At 37.9% G+C, this 16707-nt stretch overlaps 1 protein-coding gene across 5 annotated transcripts in view; it reads right to left on the bottom strand.

The window, feature by feature from the left end:
- Positions 1-16707, bottom strand: part of PTPRD (protein tyrosine phosphatase receptor type D) — a 382124-nt gene that overhangs the window by 97850 nt on the left and 267567 nt on the right. For 3 of the 5 annotated variants that reach the window (XM_049794703.1, XM_049794704.1, XM_049794705.1), the window contains 5 exons: positions 15237-15824; positions 14707-14804; positions 13556-13815; positions 8696-8786; positions 937-1146 (listed from right to left, as the gene is read on the bottom strand). In XM_049794703.1, coding sequence (XP_049650660.1) covers positions 937-1146; positions 8696-8786; positions 13556-13815; positions 14707-14804; positions 15237-15824 — 1247 coding nt within the window. Of the gene's footprint in view, positions 1-936; positions 1147-8695; positions 8787-13555; positions 13816-14706; positions 14808-15236; positions 15825-16707 lie in introns of all 5 variants that reach the window. The other 2 variants (XM_049794707.1, XM_049794706.1) reach the window with 2 other exon arrangements.

Raw genomic sequence — 16707 nt, 5'->3', positions numbered from 1 at the left:
CTACGTCACCACTGTAAAAAAGTGACAGTGATTTGATTTATGTTAGAGTTTCCAGGAAGCACTTATTTTCAGATGAAGCTATGTATCCAAAAATATTAAAATTGAAACTGCTTCCTCATTGTGTTTAAGTGGGCAAATTCTGTTGACATCAAGTAAGCAATTGTAAGGTTACACACTGGAAGGATTTGACTAGAATTCAGATTATTGGTGCCATAGTTTCAAGTGGTTGAGCCAGCAAATGTACCTGTCAGGTTTAGGTACCGATTAGGAAGATACCATATTACACAATGTATGTTAAAATATTAATATGTATTGCAACTTTCAACAGTCCTATTTCTGTCTTTTTTTTTTTTAAACTGTATTACATGCAGTAGATTAGCTGAAGCATAAAGGGATATAACTACAAGATGAATTACATAAAGGGGAATGATAGCTCATTATTTAGCTCACCTCAGGAATTTTCCTTATTATTGAATTATTTTCTAACTTTCTAATAATTCACTGATAAAGTTCTTAGGGAATGACTGTAACTAAAGAGGGTAGCTGTACATGTCTCTGATTCAATGGCTCTTTCCAAGGCAAGAGAGGAACTCTTTTTTAAATACATTGAGAAAGATGCTGCTGTGAAATTCATGGCTTAGAACCTGTGTCAATGATCTCAAATAACAGAGCATGTAATTTGTGAAGGATCACAACACAGCTAATAAAAGGCAATTCTTATGTTTCAGTTATACACAGAAGTACATACACATAAAGTTGCAAGCAAAATAGAAAAGTTCAAGGAATTAATTGGAACTAAGCAAAGACACTTGCTTTAGAGATGCTCTGACATATATGGTAAAAAAAAATACCTTTGGGAGTGAAATAAGCATCGAAAAACTATTTTCATGATTGTGGAAAGGTAATTTTGGGATTGAAAAATATTAACTAACTTACAGATTCTGAGTGCTCCATTACAGCCAACACAAAGAAGACATATTCTTGACCACTCTGCAGTTGCTTATTCTCAAAGCCACCGTAATGCTTCTTATCCCCCAACGTGAACTCCGTAGGAAGAACTTCAAAGTGAGCTGCAATATATGGCTTTAATTCAACTTCCCTCCCAAGACGAATACTTCTGCGTTTCCTAGCTATCTCCTTAAGCAGCTTTAGAATGAAGGGAGGGAAAAGAGAGGGAGACAGAGAGAGAGAAAGCAAGAAAAGAAAGATAACTGTAAACAATTTTAATGTAACTTATTGACAATGTAATGAGAAAATTTAATGCATGACCAGGAACTACAAAAATACAATTTATCCACATTTCATGGGGCATATCAGTATCACTAAATTAGTTGTTGCAAAATCTTCCAATTTCTTGTCATGCTTGTTAAGGTAAGATACTAAGTAGCAATTGCACTGCCCAGGCTACAAACATAAAACAATTAGAACAGTTTTCAGTGTCTGATATTGTTGTCTCTGGGGGAAAGAAAAAAAAACCCCTAATAAAGTAATATGTCTTCTCTGAGGACGTATATATACACACATCATATACGTATATGTGTATGTATATATATATATGAAGTAAGTCATAGCATACAATCATAGAATCATTTATGTTGGAAAGGACCCTTAAGACCATCAAATCCAACTAACCTAACACTGCCAAGTCCACTACTAAACCATGTCCCTAAGCATCAAGTCTACATGTCTTTTAAACACCTCCAGGCATGGTGACTCAACCACTTCCCTGGGCAGCCTGTTCCAATGCTTAACAATCCTTTGGTGAAGAAATTTTTCCTAATATCCAATCTAAACCTCCTCTGGTGCAACTTGAGGCAGTTTCCTCTTGTCCTATCATTTGCTACTTGGGAGAAGAGACTGACACCCACCTCGTTAAAATCTCCTTTCAGGTAGTTGTAGAGAGTGATAAGGTCTCCCCTGAGCCTCCTTTTCTCCAGGCTAAACAGCCCCAGCTCCCTCAGTCGGTCCTCATAAGACTTGTGCTCCAGGCCCCTCACCAGCTTGGTTGCCCTTCTCTGGACACGCTCCAGCACCTCAATGTCTTCTTGTGAAGGGCCCAAAACTGAACACAATGTTTGAGGTGTGGCCTCATCAGTGCCAAGTACAAGGGGACAATCACTTCCCTAATGTGTAATAATGTTTTCTGCCTCCCTATGAACATGCAAGGTATCTTCTTACCTCCTGTTTGACACAACAAAACTTAGTAAGTCATATGATGTAATTATTTAAAATGAGGAATAAAACCCACAAAATTGAATCCTAATTTTTTAAAACCAATTTATAATTACTATTTTTAACTTTTTCTGATAACTCTGAAATACAAACAACTAGATACTAAGAGTAACTTTTTTTTTTTTGTTGTTTCTTTAACATGAGGACTACCAAGCACTCTGGCAATATTAAATTCCTGAACATCTCAGGGAAAAAGGGCACTTGCCAATGTGCTTCACAAACAGCAAATGAAGTGCAGAAGGGTTTATATGAGTGATTTGCAAACACATCTTCCATCCCAAACCCAAAATTTACTTCCACTTTATTTGTTCAAAAGGACCAAAAGTTGTGTTTTTCATGGCTTGTACAACACTACACAATAGATTCGTGACAGGAATCAATAACAGGACCTATGAATCCTAAGACGACTTTTATACTGCTAGACTACAAAATAATATCTACCACCCTAATATACACAACCCTCACATCAGATTTTAACTGCCTAATTTGACCTGCAAAATGTAGCTTTTCCTTGTTTCATAAAATATTTCTTCTGAAGAACAAAGCTAAAATTTGCAACAGCACATTTACGACAAGATTAGATGCTAGGCTCAAACTTGTAAAACATATACTAACTAATGAAGAAACTTAAGTTCAGCTGGTATAATCCATTGATTAATTACTTATTAAATCAGAAAAATGCTCATTCAGTATCTTTTATCACTTTTTTTCTATTACTGGCATTCAACTAATATTAATCTGATTTGACTACAAGGAGCCTGAACTTTTCCTGGGTGATAAGTGATGATTCCTATGGCCTCTGTATGGTTCCCCCTCATTTTTCACCTATGAAGCTTATTCAATGTCCTGTAGTCTCAGACTGCAATCATACATTTTTCGAAGGTCACACAGCTGGTTTAGGTTTTTCAGCACACAAACAGTGCTAATACAATACATTGGCATAAACTTCTTTGGTAGGACACAAATCTCCAGAGCTAGATAGAGAACAATAAAAAAAGAGAGTAAACTCTAATCTTTAGTATATATTTTCATTTTAAAGAACATGTTTAGCCAGGGAAGCTCTCTCTTGCTTCAGCCTGTCCTTCAGTGTTAGGCCTCAGCTTAGCTAGCACATCGTGTTGCCTTTCCCTCATGGGATCTTGTATTTTGCAATTACACAATTAACAATTCCGATGCATGTAAAACAATCTACTATTCACTCTGCTGCTGAGACATAAGTTTTTAATACTGATTACTTTAACACCCCCTCTCACTGAAGTACGTTTCACACACAGGCTACAGATAGACATGGAAGCAACCTGTACCATTTGGATCCAAACTTCCTTTGCACTAAGGGCATTTGGATGTTACCCCATCAAAGACCTATGCAGTCAACCATTTTCCAGCTCTAAGGCTGAGTCTGGTCTCTGTTGCAGAGATTTTACATTCATTTAACTCTATCAATTTCCATGCTCCAACACAAAAGCTAGTACACTGCAATAGATCCCCTGAGCAAAAAAGAACTGGCCATAATTTGAGACTAGAAATCATTATTCATTACTCAAAGACTCTATTACAATCAGCAGTCCATATTTCTCTTTCATTCTTCCTAAACCGTTTAATGAGCAGCTAGAGTAAATTTGCATGATACAAAAATGAGGGCAGTAAAGAACTATAGTATTAAGCTTTCTATTTAGTCACTTTACTGAAGGTGACTCTCACATCTGTTGGCAGCTTCCTATGCCCTGGGTAGAGTTACTGACCGCAGAACATGAGGCAGAGACTAATCGAAGTTTGTTCCAGGTTGCTTCAGCCCTTATAAGATCTGCTGAGGGAAGCACTTTGTGAAAAGTTTGTATCTGTACGAAGCCATCTTTTATAAAGATAGTAATAGCTATGCAGAGGACTGAGCACTGACTATCCTGAAGTCTGCTGAAACACTAAGGTAATAATGTCATATGTATATTAACTGAAGTCAGGAGCTCTAAGTACTGCAGTACAAGGAGAGGTGCATGGCTTGAGCCAACCCTGAAGATAAATAACATTTTCATTTCTGGGTACAGTTTCCTCTGGAATTTAAATTATTTGTCATATGTTTCCAGATTACACCTTGTTTACAATTTAGATTTTAAATAACTCATAAAAGAATGTCAAAATACTGCAAGAGTACTACAATCAAAATTAGATTGAGATTGAAAACGGAAAAAAAAAGTTTGATCTTAATTATTTCTTGCATTTGAATTAGTAATATAAAATGCATATATTTAACAGATTGCATTGTTGAAGTACCGTATTACAGTGGGTGAAGTGATCAGAAACTGAGTTTGGCTATGAATGCTAAAAGTTAATTAGCCTGAGTCAAACAAAATGTGTTCAACTTTTCCAAAGGTGGTTATTCTTCACCTAAGGCCAGCTAAACTTAGGTGTGTTTGTGTGTAGATAAAAATTTTGCCTGTGACATCGATTACACATGATGGAATAGACCTCAGGTGAACCTCTGGCCTCATTCATGTTTCATATATAAATGGGGTTGTCGCCAAATATCATTACTTGCACATTTATCTCCTGTTGTACTTTACACCAGGATTTCCATAAAATTACTGAATTAAGAATTAACCTGCAGGCTTTTCTTTAGGCTTTATTGCTTACAAATCTAAAGTAATCCCACTAGGTAATACTTACTGCAAATCATAATATTTTGTTTATATTTCATTTATTTGCATTACATCTATTTAAAGTCACTAGATCACATGATATTAAAAATAAAATGAAATTTTGCGTTAATAAAAAAGGACTGTATCTCTAATAACTATTATTTTCAGATACACAATATCTAGTCCATTGTATGCTCTTTTAAGATTCTGTATCTCTCTTAGTTTCTTTCAGAACTGAGATTCAAGGAACCAGAAAGATTAGGTAACTACAAGGAGGCTGGAGAGTCTTTTGGACTGGTCAGTTATGTACTGGCATTAACACTCCAGCGTAGTGTTTTCAGCAAATGCTCTCTTTCTGACAATCTAAGCAAAGTATTTGGAACATACCTCTTTGAAAAATCTATTCCCAACCATTTCTGACACTAGCGATATCTGAGACTACACTAAAAAAAGATATGCAGAAGTATCTTCACTTCACCATCAGGAACTATTTGCCCAGAGAGTAGTGTGGTTAGTTTTTGTGGTTTTTTTTCCCAAATTTATTTATTGTGACATTACTTTCACATGTTTGTCAGGAATAGTACACTTAGTAACAATATGAATATATTTTCTAAAGCTGGAAGAAAACCAGTCTTTTAAGTAATAGAAACTGGATGAAATTAGCATGAAATACAGTTGCTGCCTGCTTTTGGTTTTTTCCCCACTCAGTACTTACTATATGTGTTAGTGGCAATTGTAAAAGATCTATCAAGGGATTTAGTTCTTTATCAGAAATAATTTTCATTTTCCAGTCAATGCATATCTTATTTTTTCCACCATTAATTCTACAATGTGGTCTCAATTATATCAGTAGAAGTGGGAAACAACCCATCCTGACCCAAATATTTCTGAATTAATAAATGCTCTTTATCAATCTGTTATACAGATTAATGCACCACATCTTGCAGGATGATTAAAATGACCCTTTGTTATGGGAATCAGTAGGACCCGTAGAATTTAATTGCCAAAAAGTTTGATGTCATCTGGCACCTGTCCTTTAATCTCTTAACGCTGCTGAATGTGACTATGATCTTTGGATGTTAAAAGTGGGTGGTAATATTAAATCAGTTTTCCATTACTGTATGGATCTTGCTGTCACAGTTTTACTGTTTAACCATATTTGATGTCACCTAGGACTATGATCATGAGCTGATGGCATTTACAGTCCAAGTTCTTTTAAAGGGAAGAAGTTAAAAGATCAAAGCAAGTCATCACTACAATTGAATCAAATGAGATGATCACATAAATGAAACTGGTCAAGAGGAAACACAGGCTTCAGTCAGTCAGCAGTAACGAAAACCATGCCTTCCTTTGAACAGTTTTTTTAATCTTCTGATTAAGGATTCTTCTGTTGCTGTATATATTCTTCTTTGCCTTTTCTGACTAAAGACTGAAAGACCTCTGTTTGTATCTTGGAAGCTTTCTACAGCAGTGTTAGTTTCGTGAAGATCTTTATTTTCCTTACATTTTGGTGCAAACATTGAAATTGGTATCCATTTTGTCAATGGGAGGAGGGAAAAAAAGCCTTGTGATTGCTCACAGATGATCATTAGTTCCCAGTGATTGTATTATGGGGAAGCATATCGTGAAGCATCTCTATGACATAAAACTCTTGAATCCACCAAAAGAAAATAGGAAGATAGACAGGATCCAGTCAAAAGATCACAAAATCAGAAGTAAAGAAACTGACTTTGATCTCTGGTCTTTGAATTGCAGAGTGTATTGGATTTGTCTGGCAAGGTTTTGGTAGCGGGGTGGGGGTGGGTTACAGGGGTGGCTTCTGTAAGAAGCTGCTGGAAGCTTCCCCTGTGTTCGAGAGAGAGCGAGCCCATACTAGCCGGCTCTAAGACGGACCCGCCGCTGGCCAAGGCCGAGCCAATCAGTGATAGTGGTAACGCCTCTGTGATAACATTTTTAAGAAGGAAAAAAAAAAGTTGGGACAGGGAGAAACTGCCGCCGGAGTGAGGAGTGAGAACATGTAAGAGAAACAAGCCTGCGGACACCAAGGTCAGTGAAGAAGGAGGGGGAGGAGATGCTCCAGGCGCCGGAGCGAAGATTCCCCTGCAGCCCGTGGTGAAGACCCTGGTGAGGCAGGCTGTCCCCCTGCAGCCCATGGAGGTCCACGGTGGAGCAGATATCCACCTGCAGCCCGTGGAGGACCCCACGCTGGAGCAGGTGGGTTTCCGAAGGAGGCTGTGACCTCCTGGGAACCCCGCGCTGGAGCAGGTTCCTGGCAGGACCTGCGGATCTGTGGAGACAGGAGCCCACAGAGCAGGTTTTCTGGCAGGACCTGTGACCCCGTGGGGGACTCACTCTGGAGCAGTGTGCTCCTGAAGGACTGCACACCGTGGAATGGACCCATGCTGGAGCAGTTCGTGAAGAACTGCAGCCCGTGGGAATGGCCCACGTTGGAGGAGTTCGTGGAGGACTGTCTCCCGTGGGTGGGACCCCACGCTGCAGCAGGGGAAGAGTGTGATCAGCCCTCGCCCTGAGGAGGTGAAGTGGCAGAAAGTAACGTGTGATGACCATAAACCCCATCCCTGTCCCCCTGTGCTGCTGGGGGGCTTGGTGGTGAAATCCAGGAGTGAAGTTGTGCCCAGGAAGAAGGGAGGGGTGGTGGGAAGGTGTTCTGAGATTTCGTTTTATTCCTCATTACCTTGCTCTGGTTGATTTGTAATAAATTGAGTTCATTTTCCCAAACTGAGTCTGTTTTGCCCGTGACAGTAATAGTGAATGATCTCTCCTGTCCTTATCTTGACCCGCAAGCCTTTTGTTATACTTTCTCTCCCCTGTCCAGCTGAGGATGGGGGAGTGATAGAACGGCTTTGGTGGGCACCTGGTGTTCAGCCAGGGTCAACCCATCACACAGAGATATCACATGTACAAATTACCATAGCATCTGAATGATACCTAAATTCCTAGGCAGATACAACAATAACAATAGTAACACCACCCACACCACTTGTCTTTTGTACAGGGCTTTCATATGGGGCTCTCAAATGAGCTTTACAATGATAAATATTAGCATTATTCCAAATTTAGAGATTGAAAAAAGAAAGAAAAGTTCACAAGAGCTATATTGTCCTTCAGGAAAAGAGAAGACAGGACTGAATGCTGACACTATACTTCCTGGAATTATTATTATATCAATAACATAATTAATTGATTTCTAGTATTAATTGGCTTATTACTAAAATGAAAGTACTTCCATTCTTTGGGTTAATATCATTCATAGTGTAGAATGATAACACACTGTTGCTCTTTCCTACTTTAGTCATTTATTTCTGAGCACAAACTGTCAGCAGGATGGAGACTACTGTAAAAGTTTTCTAACCAGATGCATTACAGTATGTGAGAATCTGGTAAAAAACACCACAAGAAGGTCAGATGTTAAACTGCAGTGCAAATTGCAATTTAGTATTTGTTACAAGCTTAGTAAACACTCCACTAATGAACTAGACCTTTATTAGCGTTCATATCATTGGTGATTAAGCTTTTGCTGACAACTCATTTCACCTCCTGCACTTTTGCATCGTGCTTTACAATAGGAAAAGAATAAAATATTAATGCCAACAAAGATCAGACACTTTCTGTGCTTCATTGCAACAATGTCTTTATTGTCTTCTAATTTAAGTAATTTGAACTTTTGTTTCAGTCCCCACAGGCTAATTCAAATATAAATATAAAATATCCTGACAACCAAAACTTCTAAAACTGGTGAGTTAATCACATACCACTAATAAGATGGTTTCTTTAATAAAGGAGAAGACGACAACAAAAACATACAGTACCTCATCTAGTTCCATTTCATCTGGACTCTCCCACGGTTTGATAAACTTTCCACGAGACCTCTTCAAAGGCACAATAACTATGTAATAACCTCTGTAAAGGAAACAGTTGGACAAAAGTGAAGTTGAAGGAAAAAGAATAGACACATTGATGGAGTAGGTGCCTGTTCAGAGGAACTTAAGAGAACAGCGGTACGCTGAGAGCAAACTTTTGTACATTATTATGCCAGTGCAGCCTTCCAAACATAGTTGTGAAGGTTCACAATCTTGAAACACATCCAGTGTAAAACATTTGACAACCAAATATCACTACCTGCCTTTTCATGTAAACACATAAATATGTATAAGGAAATTTAATTACAATGTTCTAAAATGCCTACATGTTTGACTGCAGTTTATTATTTAATTTGAAATACAAGAGCCATGGGATATTTGTGCCTTGCCACCATCACACTGGGAAAAAAACCCAAACCCCTAAATTGAAACATATTATCATATATTTAAATCTCAATTATCAACCCATCTTCCCCCATTTTCATGTATAATCAAAATAGTAGGTTAACATAATGTGTTTGTTGATGCCAATACCATTATAAACAGAAAATAAAGAAGACATAGCATACATTCCACCCACACACTCTTTACTTTAGAGTATCAATCCCCATCAGCCTTAACTGCTTAAGTATTCTGTTCAGTCATAGACAAAAGAGCTTCATGTATGCTCTCTTTACAACTAGGATTTGCAAATTACATATATCAGTTTTCATCACAAACATTTTCCTGAAAATATCTTCCTCCTCTCCCCCATGCAGACAAGTAAATTATACTTTCTAGTATAACAGAGATATGGGACTTTCCTTGTTTCCTTCACAAAGTCTGTATACATGTCAGGCAGATCCATAATTTCACATTAGTGTGAGGAAAGAAGCAGTAGACTCACAACAGCAGGACATCCAGGATAGCATAATATACATCTTCTTGATAAGCACACTTGTCAAAAAGTCAAGCACTCTCCATCTCTGAGGAGAGGGAAAGAAGCTGCTCTTCTTTGTTGCTAGTAACAACAAAGCTTATAAAGAAGGTGTCTGTGGCTTTACATCATGGAAGATAATTTTAGTGTCTCATGGACCATCTTCTTCTCTTCCAGTCTGCCATTTTTTACAGCCTATTCAACCTTCTGCAGCACTGACTATTCATTTTACTCAAGCAATGCAGATGAAAAACTTGAAGTAATTAACGAAGAAGGTCTACAGAAAAAGACTTGCCTTACAGTTGATCAAAACCTATCTCAGTCTAAACCGACTCTATAAACTATCCTTCTTCCATACCAGTGCTCATCATTGGTCCATTTTAATGGTCTATTGTCAATTAAAGCTCCTTCCGATAAAGGAAATGTAACGGAACTTTGGATTTTTAACTAATGTAGTAAATGCACATTTTTATTAATTCTTGTGTTAAGAAAATTGAGAAATTTCTCTGTGGAAATGATGAGCTCCAACAGGAGGTGCTGGAAACAAAAAGTGTTGGTCACAGATTTTTAACTGCTGCCCACTTGCTGTATTCCAGTATCTAAATAAAATCTGCAGCATGCATTCTTATAGTAACAATATGATAAATCATCTTTTATACGGATGTTCTTATTCAAAACCAGTAAGAGTTAGTTGAGCCCAGATTTTAAACCTGACTATGTATTTTAAAAATTATTTGGTAACATGAATAACAAATCTTAGTGAATGCTGATTTATCCATGTATACCATAAATACAACCTACATATATTTTCTTTAACAGATCCCTAAGAATCAAGACAAAAAAGCAGTTGAGAATTGGCCCCTATATGTCTTTCAGACATTGAAGACACATCCACTGGATGAACTGCACAGTAGTCACTAACATCCTTTTTTCTTCTTCTTCTTTTTCTTTTTTAAGCTAACAGAGTGTTCATACTGGTTTGTTTTTTTTTCAATCAAGGAACATCCAGCATGTAAATGTTACTTTCACACTCTTTCACACTTTCTTCATGCATGCCTCCCACTCATGACTTTGATCATCCACTAAGACTTTCAGCTCATACAGAGTATTTTAAAGCTGAAAGCACAAGTACATCAACAGGAAGCAGAAAAATGAAACTGTTCACATAAATATACAGTGCTGCCAATTGTAAAAGACAACAAAGTTCTGTTATTTCTAGCTGAGTCCAGAAAATGCAGTATCTCTTGAAAAACATGTTTTATCATTTGCTTTATTACTTGCTTGTTTGAGGGTGGGGTTTTTTGGGGGGGTGGTGGGAAGGGTGAGAAATGGAGCGTTTGCTTGGATATTGCTTGAACTACCAAGTATTACAAAGGCCAAAGTCTTCTATAAAACTCTGTTTTTACCTAAGACTTTGCAAAGATAGAAGAGATTCAGAGAAACATGAACTGTCCTTTACACATAAAAATTGCTTTGGATTAGCCCAGAACACTACAGGAAAATGAAGAAATTGCTCACTGGAGGTAATGACAGCAAAGGAGATCTATTTTACCTAGCTTAAGGTGAGCTCTGCTCCAATTTCAATGCTGTATCGCCATCAAACATTGAAATAATGAAAATTACTTCTACCATCTTTAGTAAATTACAAAGGCTCTTATAACATTACCCTAAATCCCATTACTATTTACCTATAATTCATTAGAACAAATCATTAACTGTTTCACCTTCTGTGTAATCAGTATTATTGAAAGACTTCCAGTGTATAGTACTTCATAGTAAGATAAAGACAATCATGAACATATAATGTACCCATAGAGCAGCAGCAACTGTAAAAATATAACTGTTACACAAAATTGTTCTTCCCATTCAAGGACTATAGCTGCAATAATCGTACTTATTCTAGCAAGCATCAGGTAAGCTTTTTCTGTTCAGTATCTAGTTGCTTTGGTATGCCTGCTTCCAAGGGTCAAGTAAGTATTTTCTTTGTTGTTTTGTTTTTCTATCTCAAGCCCGATCACATCTTCTTGGCAAACAGATATCAAATGAGGAGATACATTATTTGCAAAATTAGCAGTTGGACCCAATAGGTTTAATGTATCCTTTCTGATGTCACTTAGCCTCTTCCATTTTTTTACACGACATAAAAGGAAGGACATGGGCTCTTTTTCCACTGCTATCTTCTGCTATTGTTTGACCAGCTACCCTGAACTTTTTTCTCTCTGTGAATGGTCTGGCTCATAAATCTTTTTTGACTCATTCCATCTTCAGTCTTCCTTAGCTGCATTTGTTACTCACTGCATCTTACTCAATCTAATGATAATGACTACATTTTTCAGTTTTTCATCCTTTTAATGTCTCAAAGTAATTTCTTTCTTGACCTCACCTGCCTCAAAATCCTCAGTCAGTAATGAAAAAGGGGAGCAGTTTTCTACAAAGCCATCAGTAAAAATCCACCAGAGAGAGGTCACGTTGAATCCCCAACAATATTTAATGACTTGCTCATTTTCCTCCCCATTTCCTTTACATTACACATGGGAACCTTATAGACCAACAAGAACCACTATAAGCAGAGCAGTAACACTTATTGATTGTACCATGCTTCATGTTTTCTTGGCAAATCTTTATTGTCTAACCTTTCTAATCCCTGCTGACCATGTGCTGTCAGCTCTTTAGTCCTATTTCTGCTGTTTAAACCTTCACAGCACCCTTTCCCCCCAAATCTAAGCAACCTCTAGTAAACTCTGACAAATTTTTCATCAAAATCTCCTGTTTTCTTTCTGGGACCAGTGGAGAGGACCTGAGATTTTTCTCTTAACAAAAAATGTCAGAATTAATTCATCTTAATTAATTAAAGTGCAGTAACTATTCTTTAAAACTCCGTGTAATTCTGGAATGACTGAGTACTTCAAGGTGCCACAGCAGGGCAGCTACCCATCAATGGGTTATCCACTCCTCTCGAGAGGACACACTGTTCAAAACACAACTGGCTTCCTTAATCCCTCTTTGCCATTTGAAATCAGTGATGAAACACAAAAATACTCTGAGAAACAATTACAAACTAAAGGACAATCCTTCTCCTTATATTTCCATCTATATTTTACTCAGTCTTCCCGGCTAAGAGACAAACTTATACAATAGTTCCATTTGGAAGGGACCTACAATGATCATCTAGTCCAAGTGCCTGACCACTTCAGGGCTGACCAAAAGTTAAAGCCTGTCATTAAGGGCATTGTCCAAATGCCTCTTGAACACTTACAGGCTTGGGGCACTGATAACCTCTCTAGGAAGCCTGTTCCAGTGTTTGACCACCCTCTCACTAAAAAAATGTTTCCTAATGTCCAGTCTGAACCTCCCCTGGTGCAGTTTTGAATCATTCCCACAAGTCCTGTCACTGGATCCCAGGGGGAAGAGGTTAGCACGTCCCTCTCCAATTCCTCTCCTGCAGAGGGCAATGAGAGCAATGAAGTCGCCCCTTAGCCTCCTTTTCTCCAAACTAGACAAGCCCAAAGTCCTTAGCTGCTCCTCACAGGACATGCCTTCCAGGCCTTTCACCAGCTTTGCTGCCCTCCTCCAGATGCATTCAGAGACCTTAACAATAGAATCCAGCATTTTTTCTTGTTAAATTTCATGCCACTGATGATTGTCCAATGCTCCAATCTATCTAGATCCTTCTGCAAGGCCTCTTGCTCCTCGAGAGATTCAACAGAACTTCCCAGTTTAGTATTGTCAAATATTAGTCCAGTATTAGTCCAAACCCCACTGCAGAGTGCTGTACTCTGTACCATTATGAAGAATAAAGTCCTGGTCCATCACTACAGCTCTAGATTTTATTAACAGTAAGAATAATCAGCCTTCTGGAGATAAAAACAACGGTATGTCATACATTCACTCACTTTATATTCTCATTTGAAGGTACTTCTGGAAGCTCCACAGTTATCATGCCATCTAAGTTGGTCTTTCCAATGAAGACTGGCTTTGTGCGAAGCACGTCTGGTGCAGTCTTTGCTGTCACTCTGTGCTGAAGACCCCCAGCACTATTCCCTCTGTTCGTCAGCACAAATGAATATGATGTCTCTGGCTTCAAGTTAGTGATCAGCTTTTGAGTAGCACGTCCATCAACCTCCACCACCATTTTCCCATCATCGTAAAGGATCTAAGTTAATATATTAAATTGAAAGTGGTTTTGGTTACTAAGAGAAGGCAACTAAAACTGTCACACTGAATTCAGGAATGAACCTAGGTGTAAATTTAACATGAAAGCTACTGGGCATTTTAGGCTGTAAGATAGTACTGAATCCACTACTGCAATTAAACTTCTCACTTTCAGGGGAAAAAAAAGAACTACATTAAATTAAAGCAGTGTAAGCACTCCTAAAATCTAATTTCACTTATTCAAATTCAGTAGTTTTGCTTGAAACCAGCATTTCTATCCAGGTACACTTGCTCATGTTACCTTGACTTTGTCATTCACACTCCTTATTCAGAAATGTTTTTGCAACATATAGTTCATAAAATACTGATCTTCACTCGCCACTGCCTGAGATGACAAGTGATGAAGAATGATGCAGAAGAAACGCCAGCCAGTCTGCAGGTTACATTGAGTCTTTTTATCTGCCTAATGCTATAGTTAGTGGAGTAGAAGAGTTATAATGCACAAATGTGTTGTTGTAAATGTAAGGACACCAAAACCAAAATGGTACTCAGTTACAGCCACTACAGAAATGACAAAAAAGAGTAGAAAAACTTTCTTTTCTTTCACTGTTTTCTCTAAAATACAGTAGCAATGAACTACAAACTAGCAAGGCCTTCATACCATGCATAACAACCAGTATAAGCCTGAGTTGGAAATACTGCCACAACAGTAAAAAGCTCATATTGCCAAATGACTGTCTTTAACAGCTTGAGTCGATATTGCTGATTAGTTTGCATTCTTAAATACAGCAATACCAAAAAAAAAATCCACATGCTTAGTAAGCCACTTAGCCAGGTAAATGACATCCTCTAGTTTCTATAGTTTCTCTCATACAAATAGAAAGTAACTTACTTTGAAAGGCAAGGCTGAATTGTAATTTTCTGGAATTTCCCAGGACAGCAAAACAGAAGTCTTCATTACTGCTTTAACATGAAAATTTTTTGCAAACACTGCTGGAAAAAAAGAAACAATGTATATAAACCGTATCTTGGAGCTTAGATCTTGTCATATTTCCACTGCTACCTGGGAGTATTAGCTTTCCATTTATGCCAAAAAATAACAAGGATTCAATTCTCCTACCTGTTTGCTCATATTTAAAGATCACATTTTAACTCATTCTCACTCTTATCTAGTGACAACCCAACACGTACATTTTCCTTACCTGAAAAAATTGTGACGATGTTAGCCAGAACTTGCTTGGCAAGGGACAACTGAATTCTAAGGCATCCAAAACATATTAAGATTTACATACTTTACCTTTTGTATATGATGAACCTATCTTTATCAATGGGCTGGTCAGTTTTATTTACAGCTTCAAAAACACTGATATCCAAAGACCGATACTCCTTTAAAGGTCAACGCCATAAGCAGACAAATCCTACCTTGATCCACGGGTAGTGTCCTGAACTGGACACTTGGACTATATGGACCAGGCCCTTTGCTTGTGTGGGCACGTACTTTTACATCGTATGTGGTATCTGGTTTTAAGCCAGAAAGTGTCATAGTGGTATCAGCAGGAACAACAGGGAGTTCAACTGGCTGGTAAGCAACATTGATATCTCTGTACAAGATGGTATATTTCGTGATAATGCCATTTCTCTCTGCCAAGAGTGGCATCTGCCAAGTTAATTGAACTGATGTTGAAGTAGAGCTTTCTGAGTGGAGATTTTGGGGAAATCCACTGGGTGCCTCTTCAGGAACAGAAATCTCTTTAACCATCTCCTCCCCAAAGCCCACTTTATTTCTAGCTGAGAGCCTGAAGACGTAAGAAGCTCCTTTGTGAATGTCTGTGGCTGTGAAGTGATCTTCATTCTCTGAGAACTCCATGGTCGTAAATGTATCCACGTCTTTGCGACCAAACTTCAGGCGATAACCCTGCAGCGGGCCAAAAGTGTCCAGAGGAGGGTGCCACTGAATTAAAGCCGTGTTCATCTGTGTATGGCTAATCACAAGCCGAGGTTTGCCTGGAACTGTAGCACAATGTTATTTAAAGATGATAAATACAAACAGAATTGCATGTACAATTCTTGAGGCTAGTTTTAGCAGGAATAGGGATAAATTTTCTCTTCCCTCGCTTTGAGTTCCACAAATTACTGTCTTATGAAGAAATAATGTCTGCCTCCTGCACTACCGAGTCATACAGTATAATGAGCTACGACAGTAAAGACATTTATTGTTGTTTGTTGGTTTTTTCCCTTAACATTATTTCTAAGTACAGAGAACATTCAGAGGCACAGGACTTAGGAAAACAAGTCAAGAAGTAAAACTTCAAACAGACATCTTATGAATCATTCTGTCTCACTTACAAATCCCTGCTTGCAAGAAAAGAGTATTGTCATAAGTACTCATTAATTTAATCCAAGGCACATTTCTGCCATTCCTGTAAATGGAAAAATAATTTGTAATAATAATAATAATAGTAATAATAATAGTAGTAGTAGTAGTCGTAGTAGTAATGGAGAAATTACAAGTTTCTAGATGTGTCTAACAACTTTTGCCATTGATAGTTAAATGTGGTAAAAGGGTCATGAGACCAACCTTGTCATCAACCGTCATTACTATGTATGATAGAACCCTATCATTCCACTTTCCATACACAAAAAACCTCCAGCATGGCCTGTTTCAGCTTGGAGCGGTAATATAGTTTGGAATTTAATTTCTTGATTGTCCTGTCTTATCACATATGATTTAGTTTTCAGCATGGTCTTGGTGCATGTGAACTGGATTTGTTTTGAAGAAGACTAAATTGGAAGTGCTTCTTAACCTGCACACCAGATGCACTCAAATCCTTAATTGGGACCTATTAGTCTAAACTGATGTTTTGTCTTTCAGAGAAGTTCAGATGGTAAGTGT

The sequence above is a fragment of the Accipiter gentilis genome, chromosome Z (assembly GCF_929443795.1).
Source record: "Accipiter gentilis chromosome Z, bAccGen1.1, whole genome shotgun sequence".
NCBI lineage: Eukaryota > Metazoa > Chordata > Aves > Accipitriformes > Accipitridae > Astur > Astur gentilis.
Note: the sequence above shows the minus strand (reverse complement) of the source record. Positions and strands in the feature narration are given on the sequence as shown.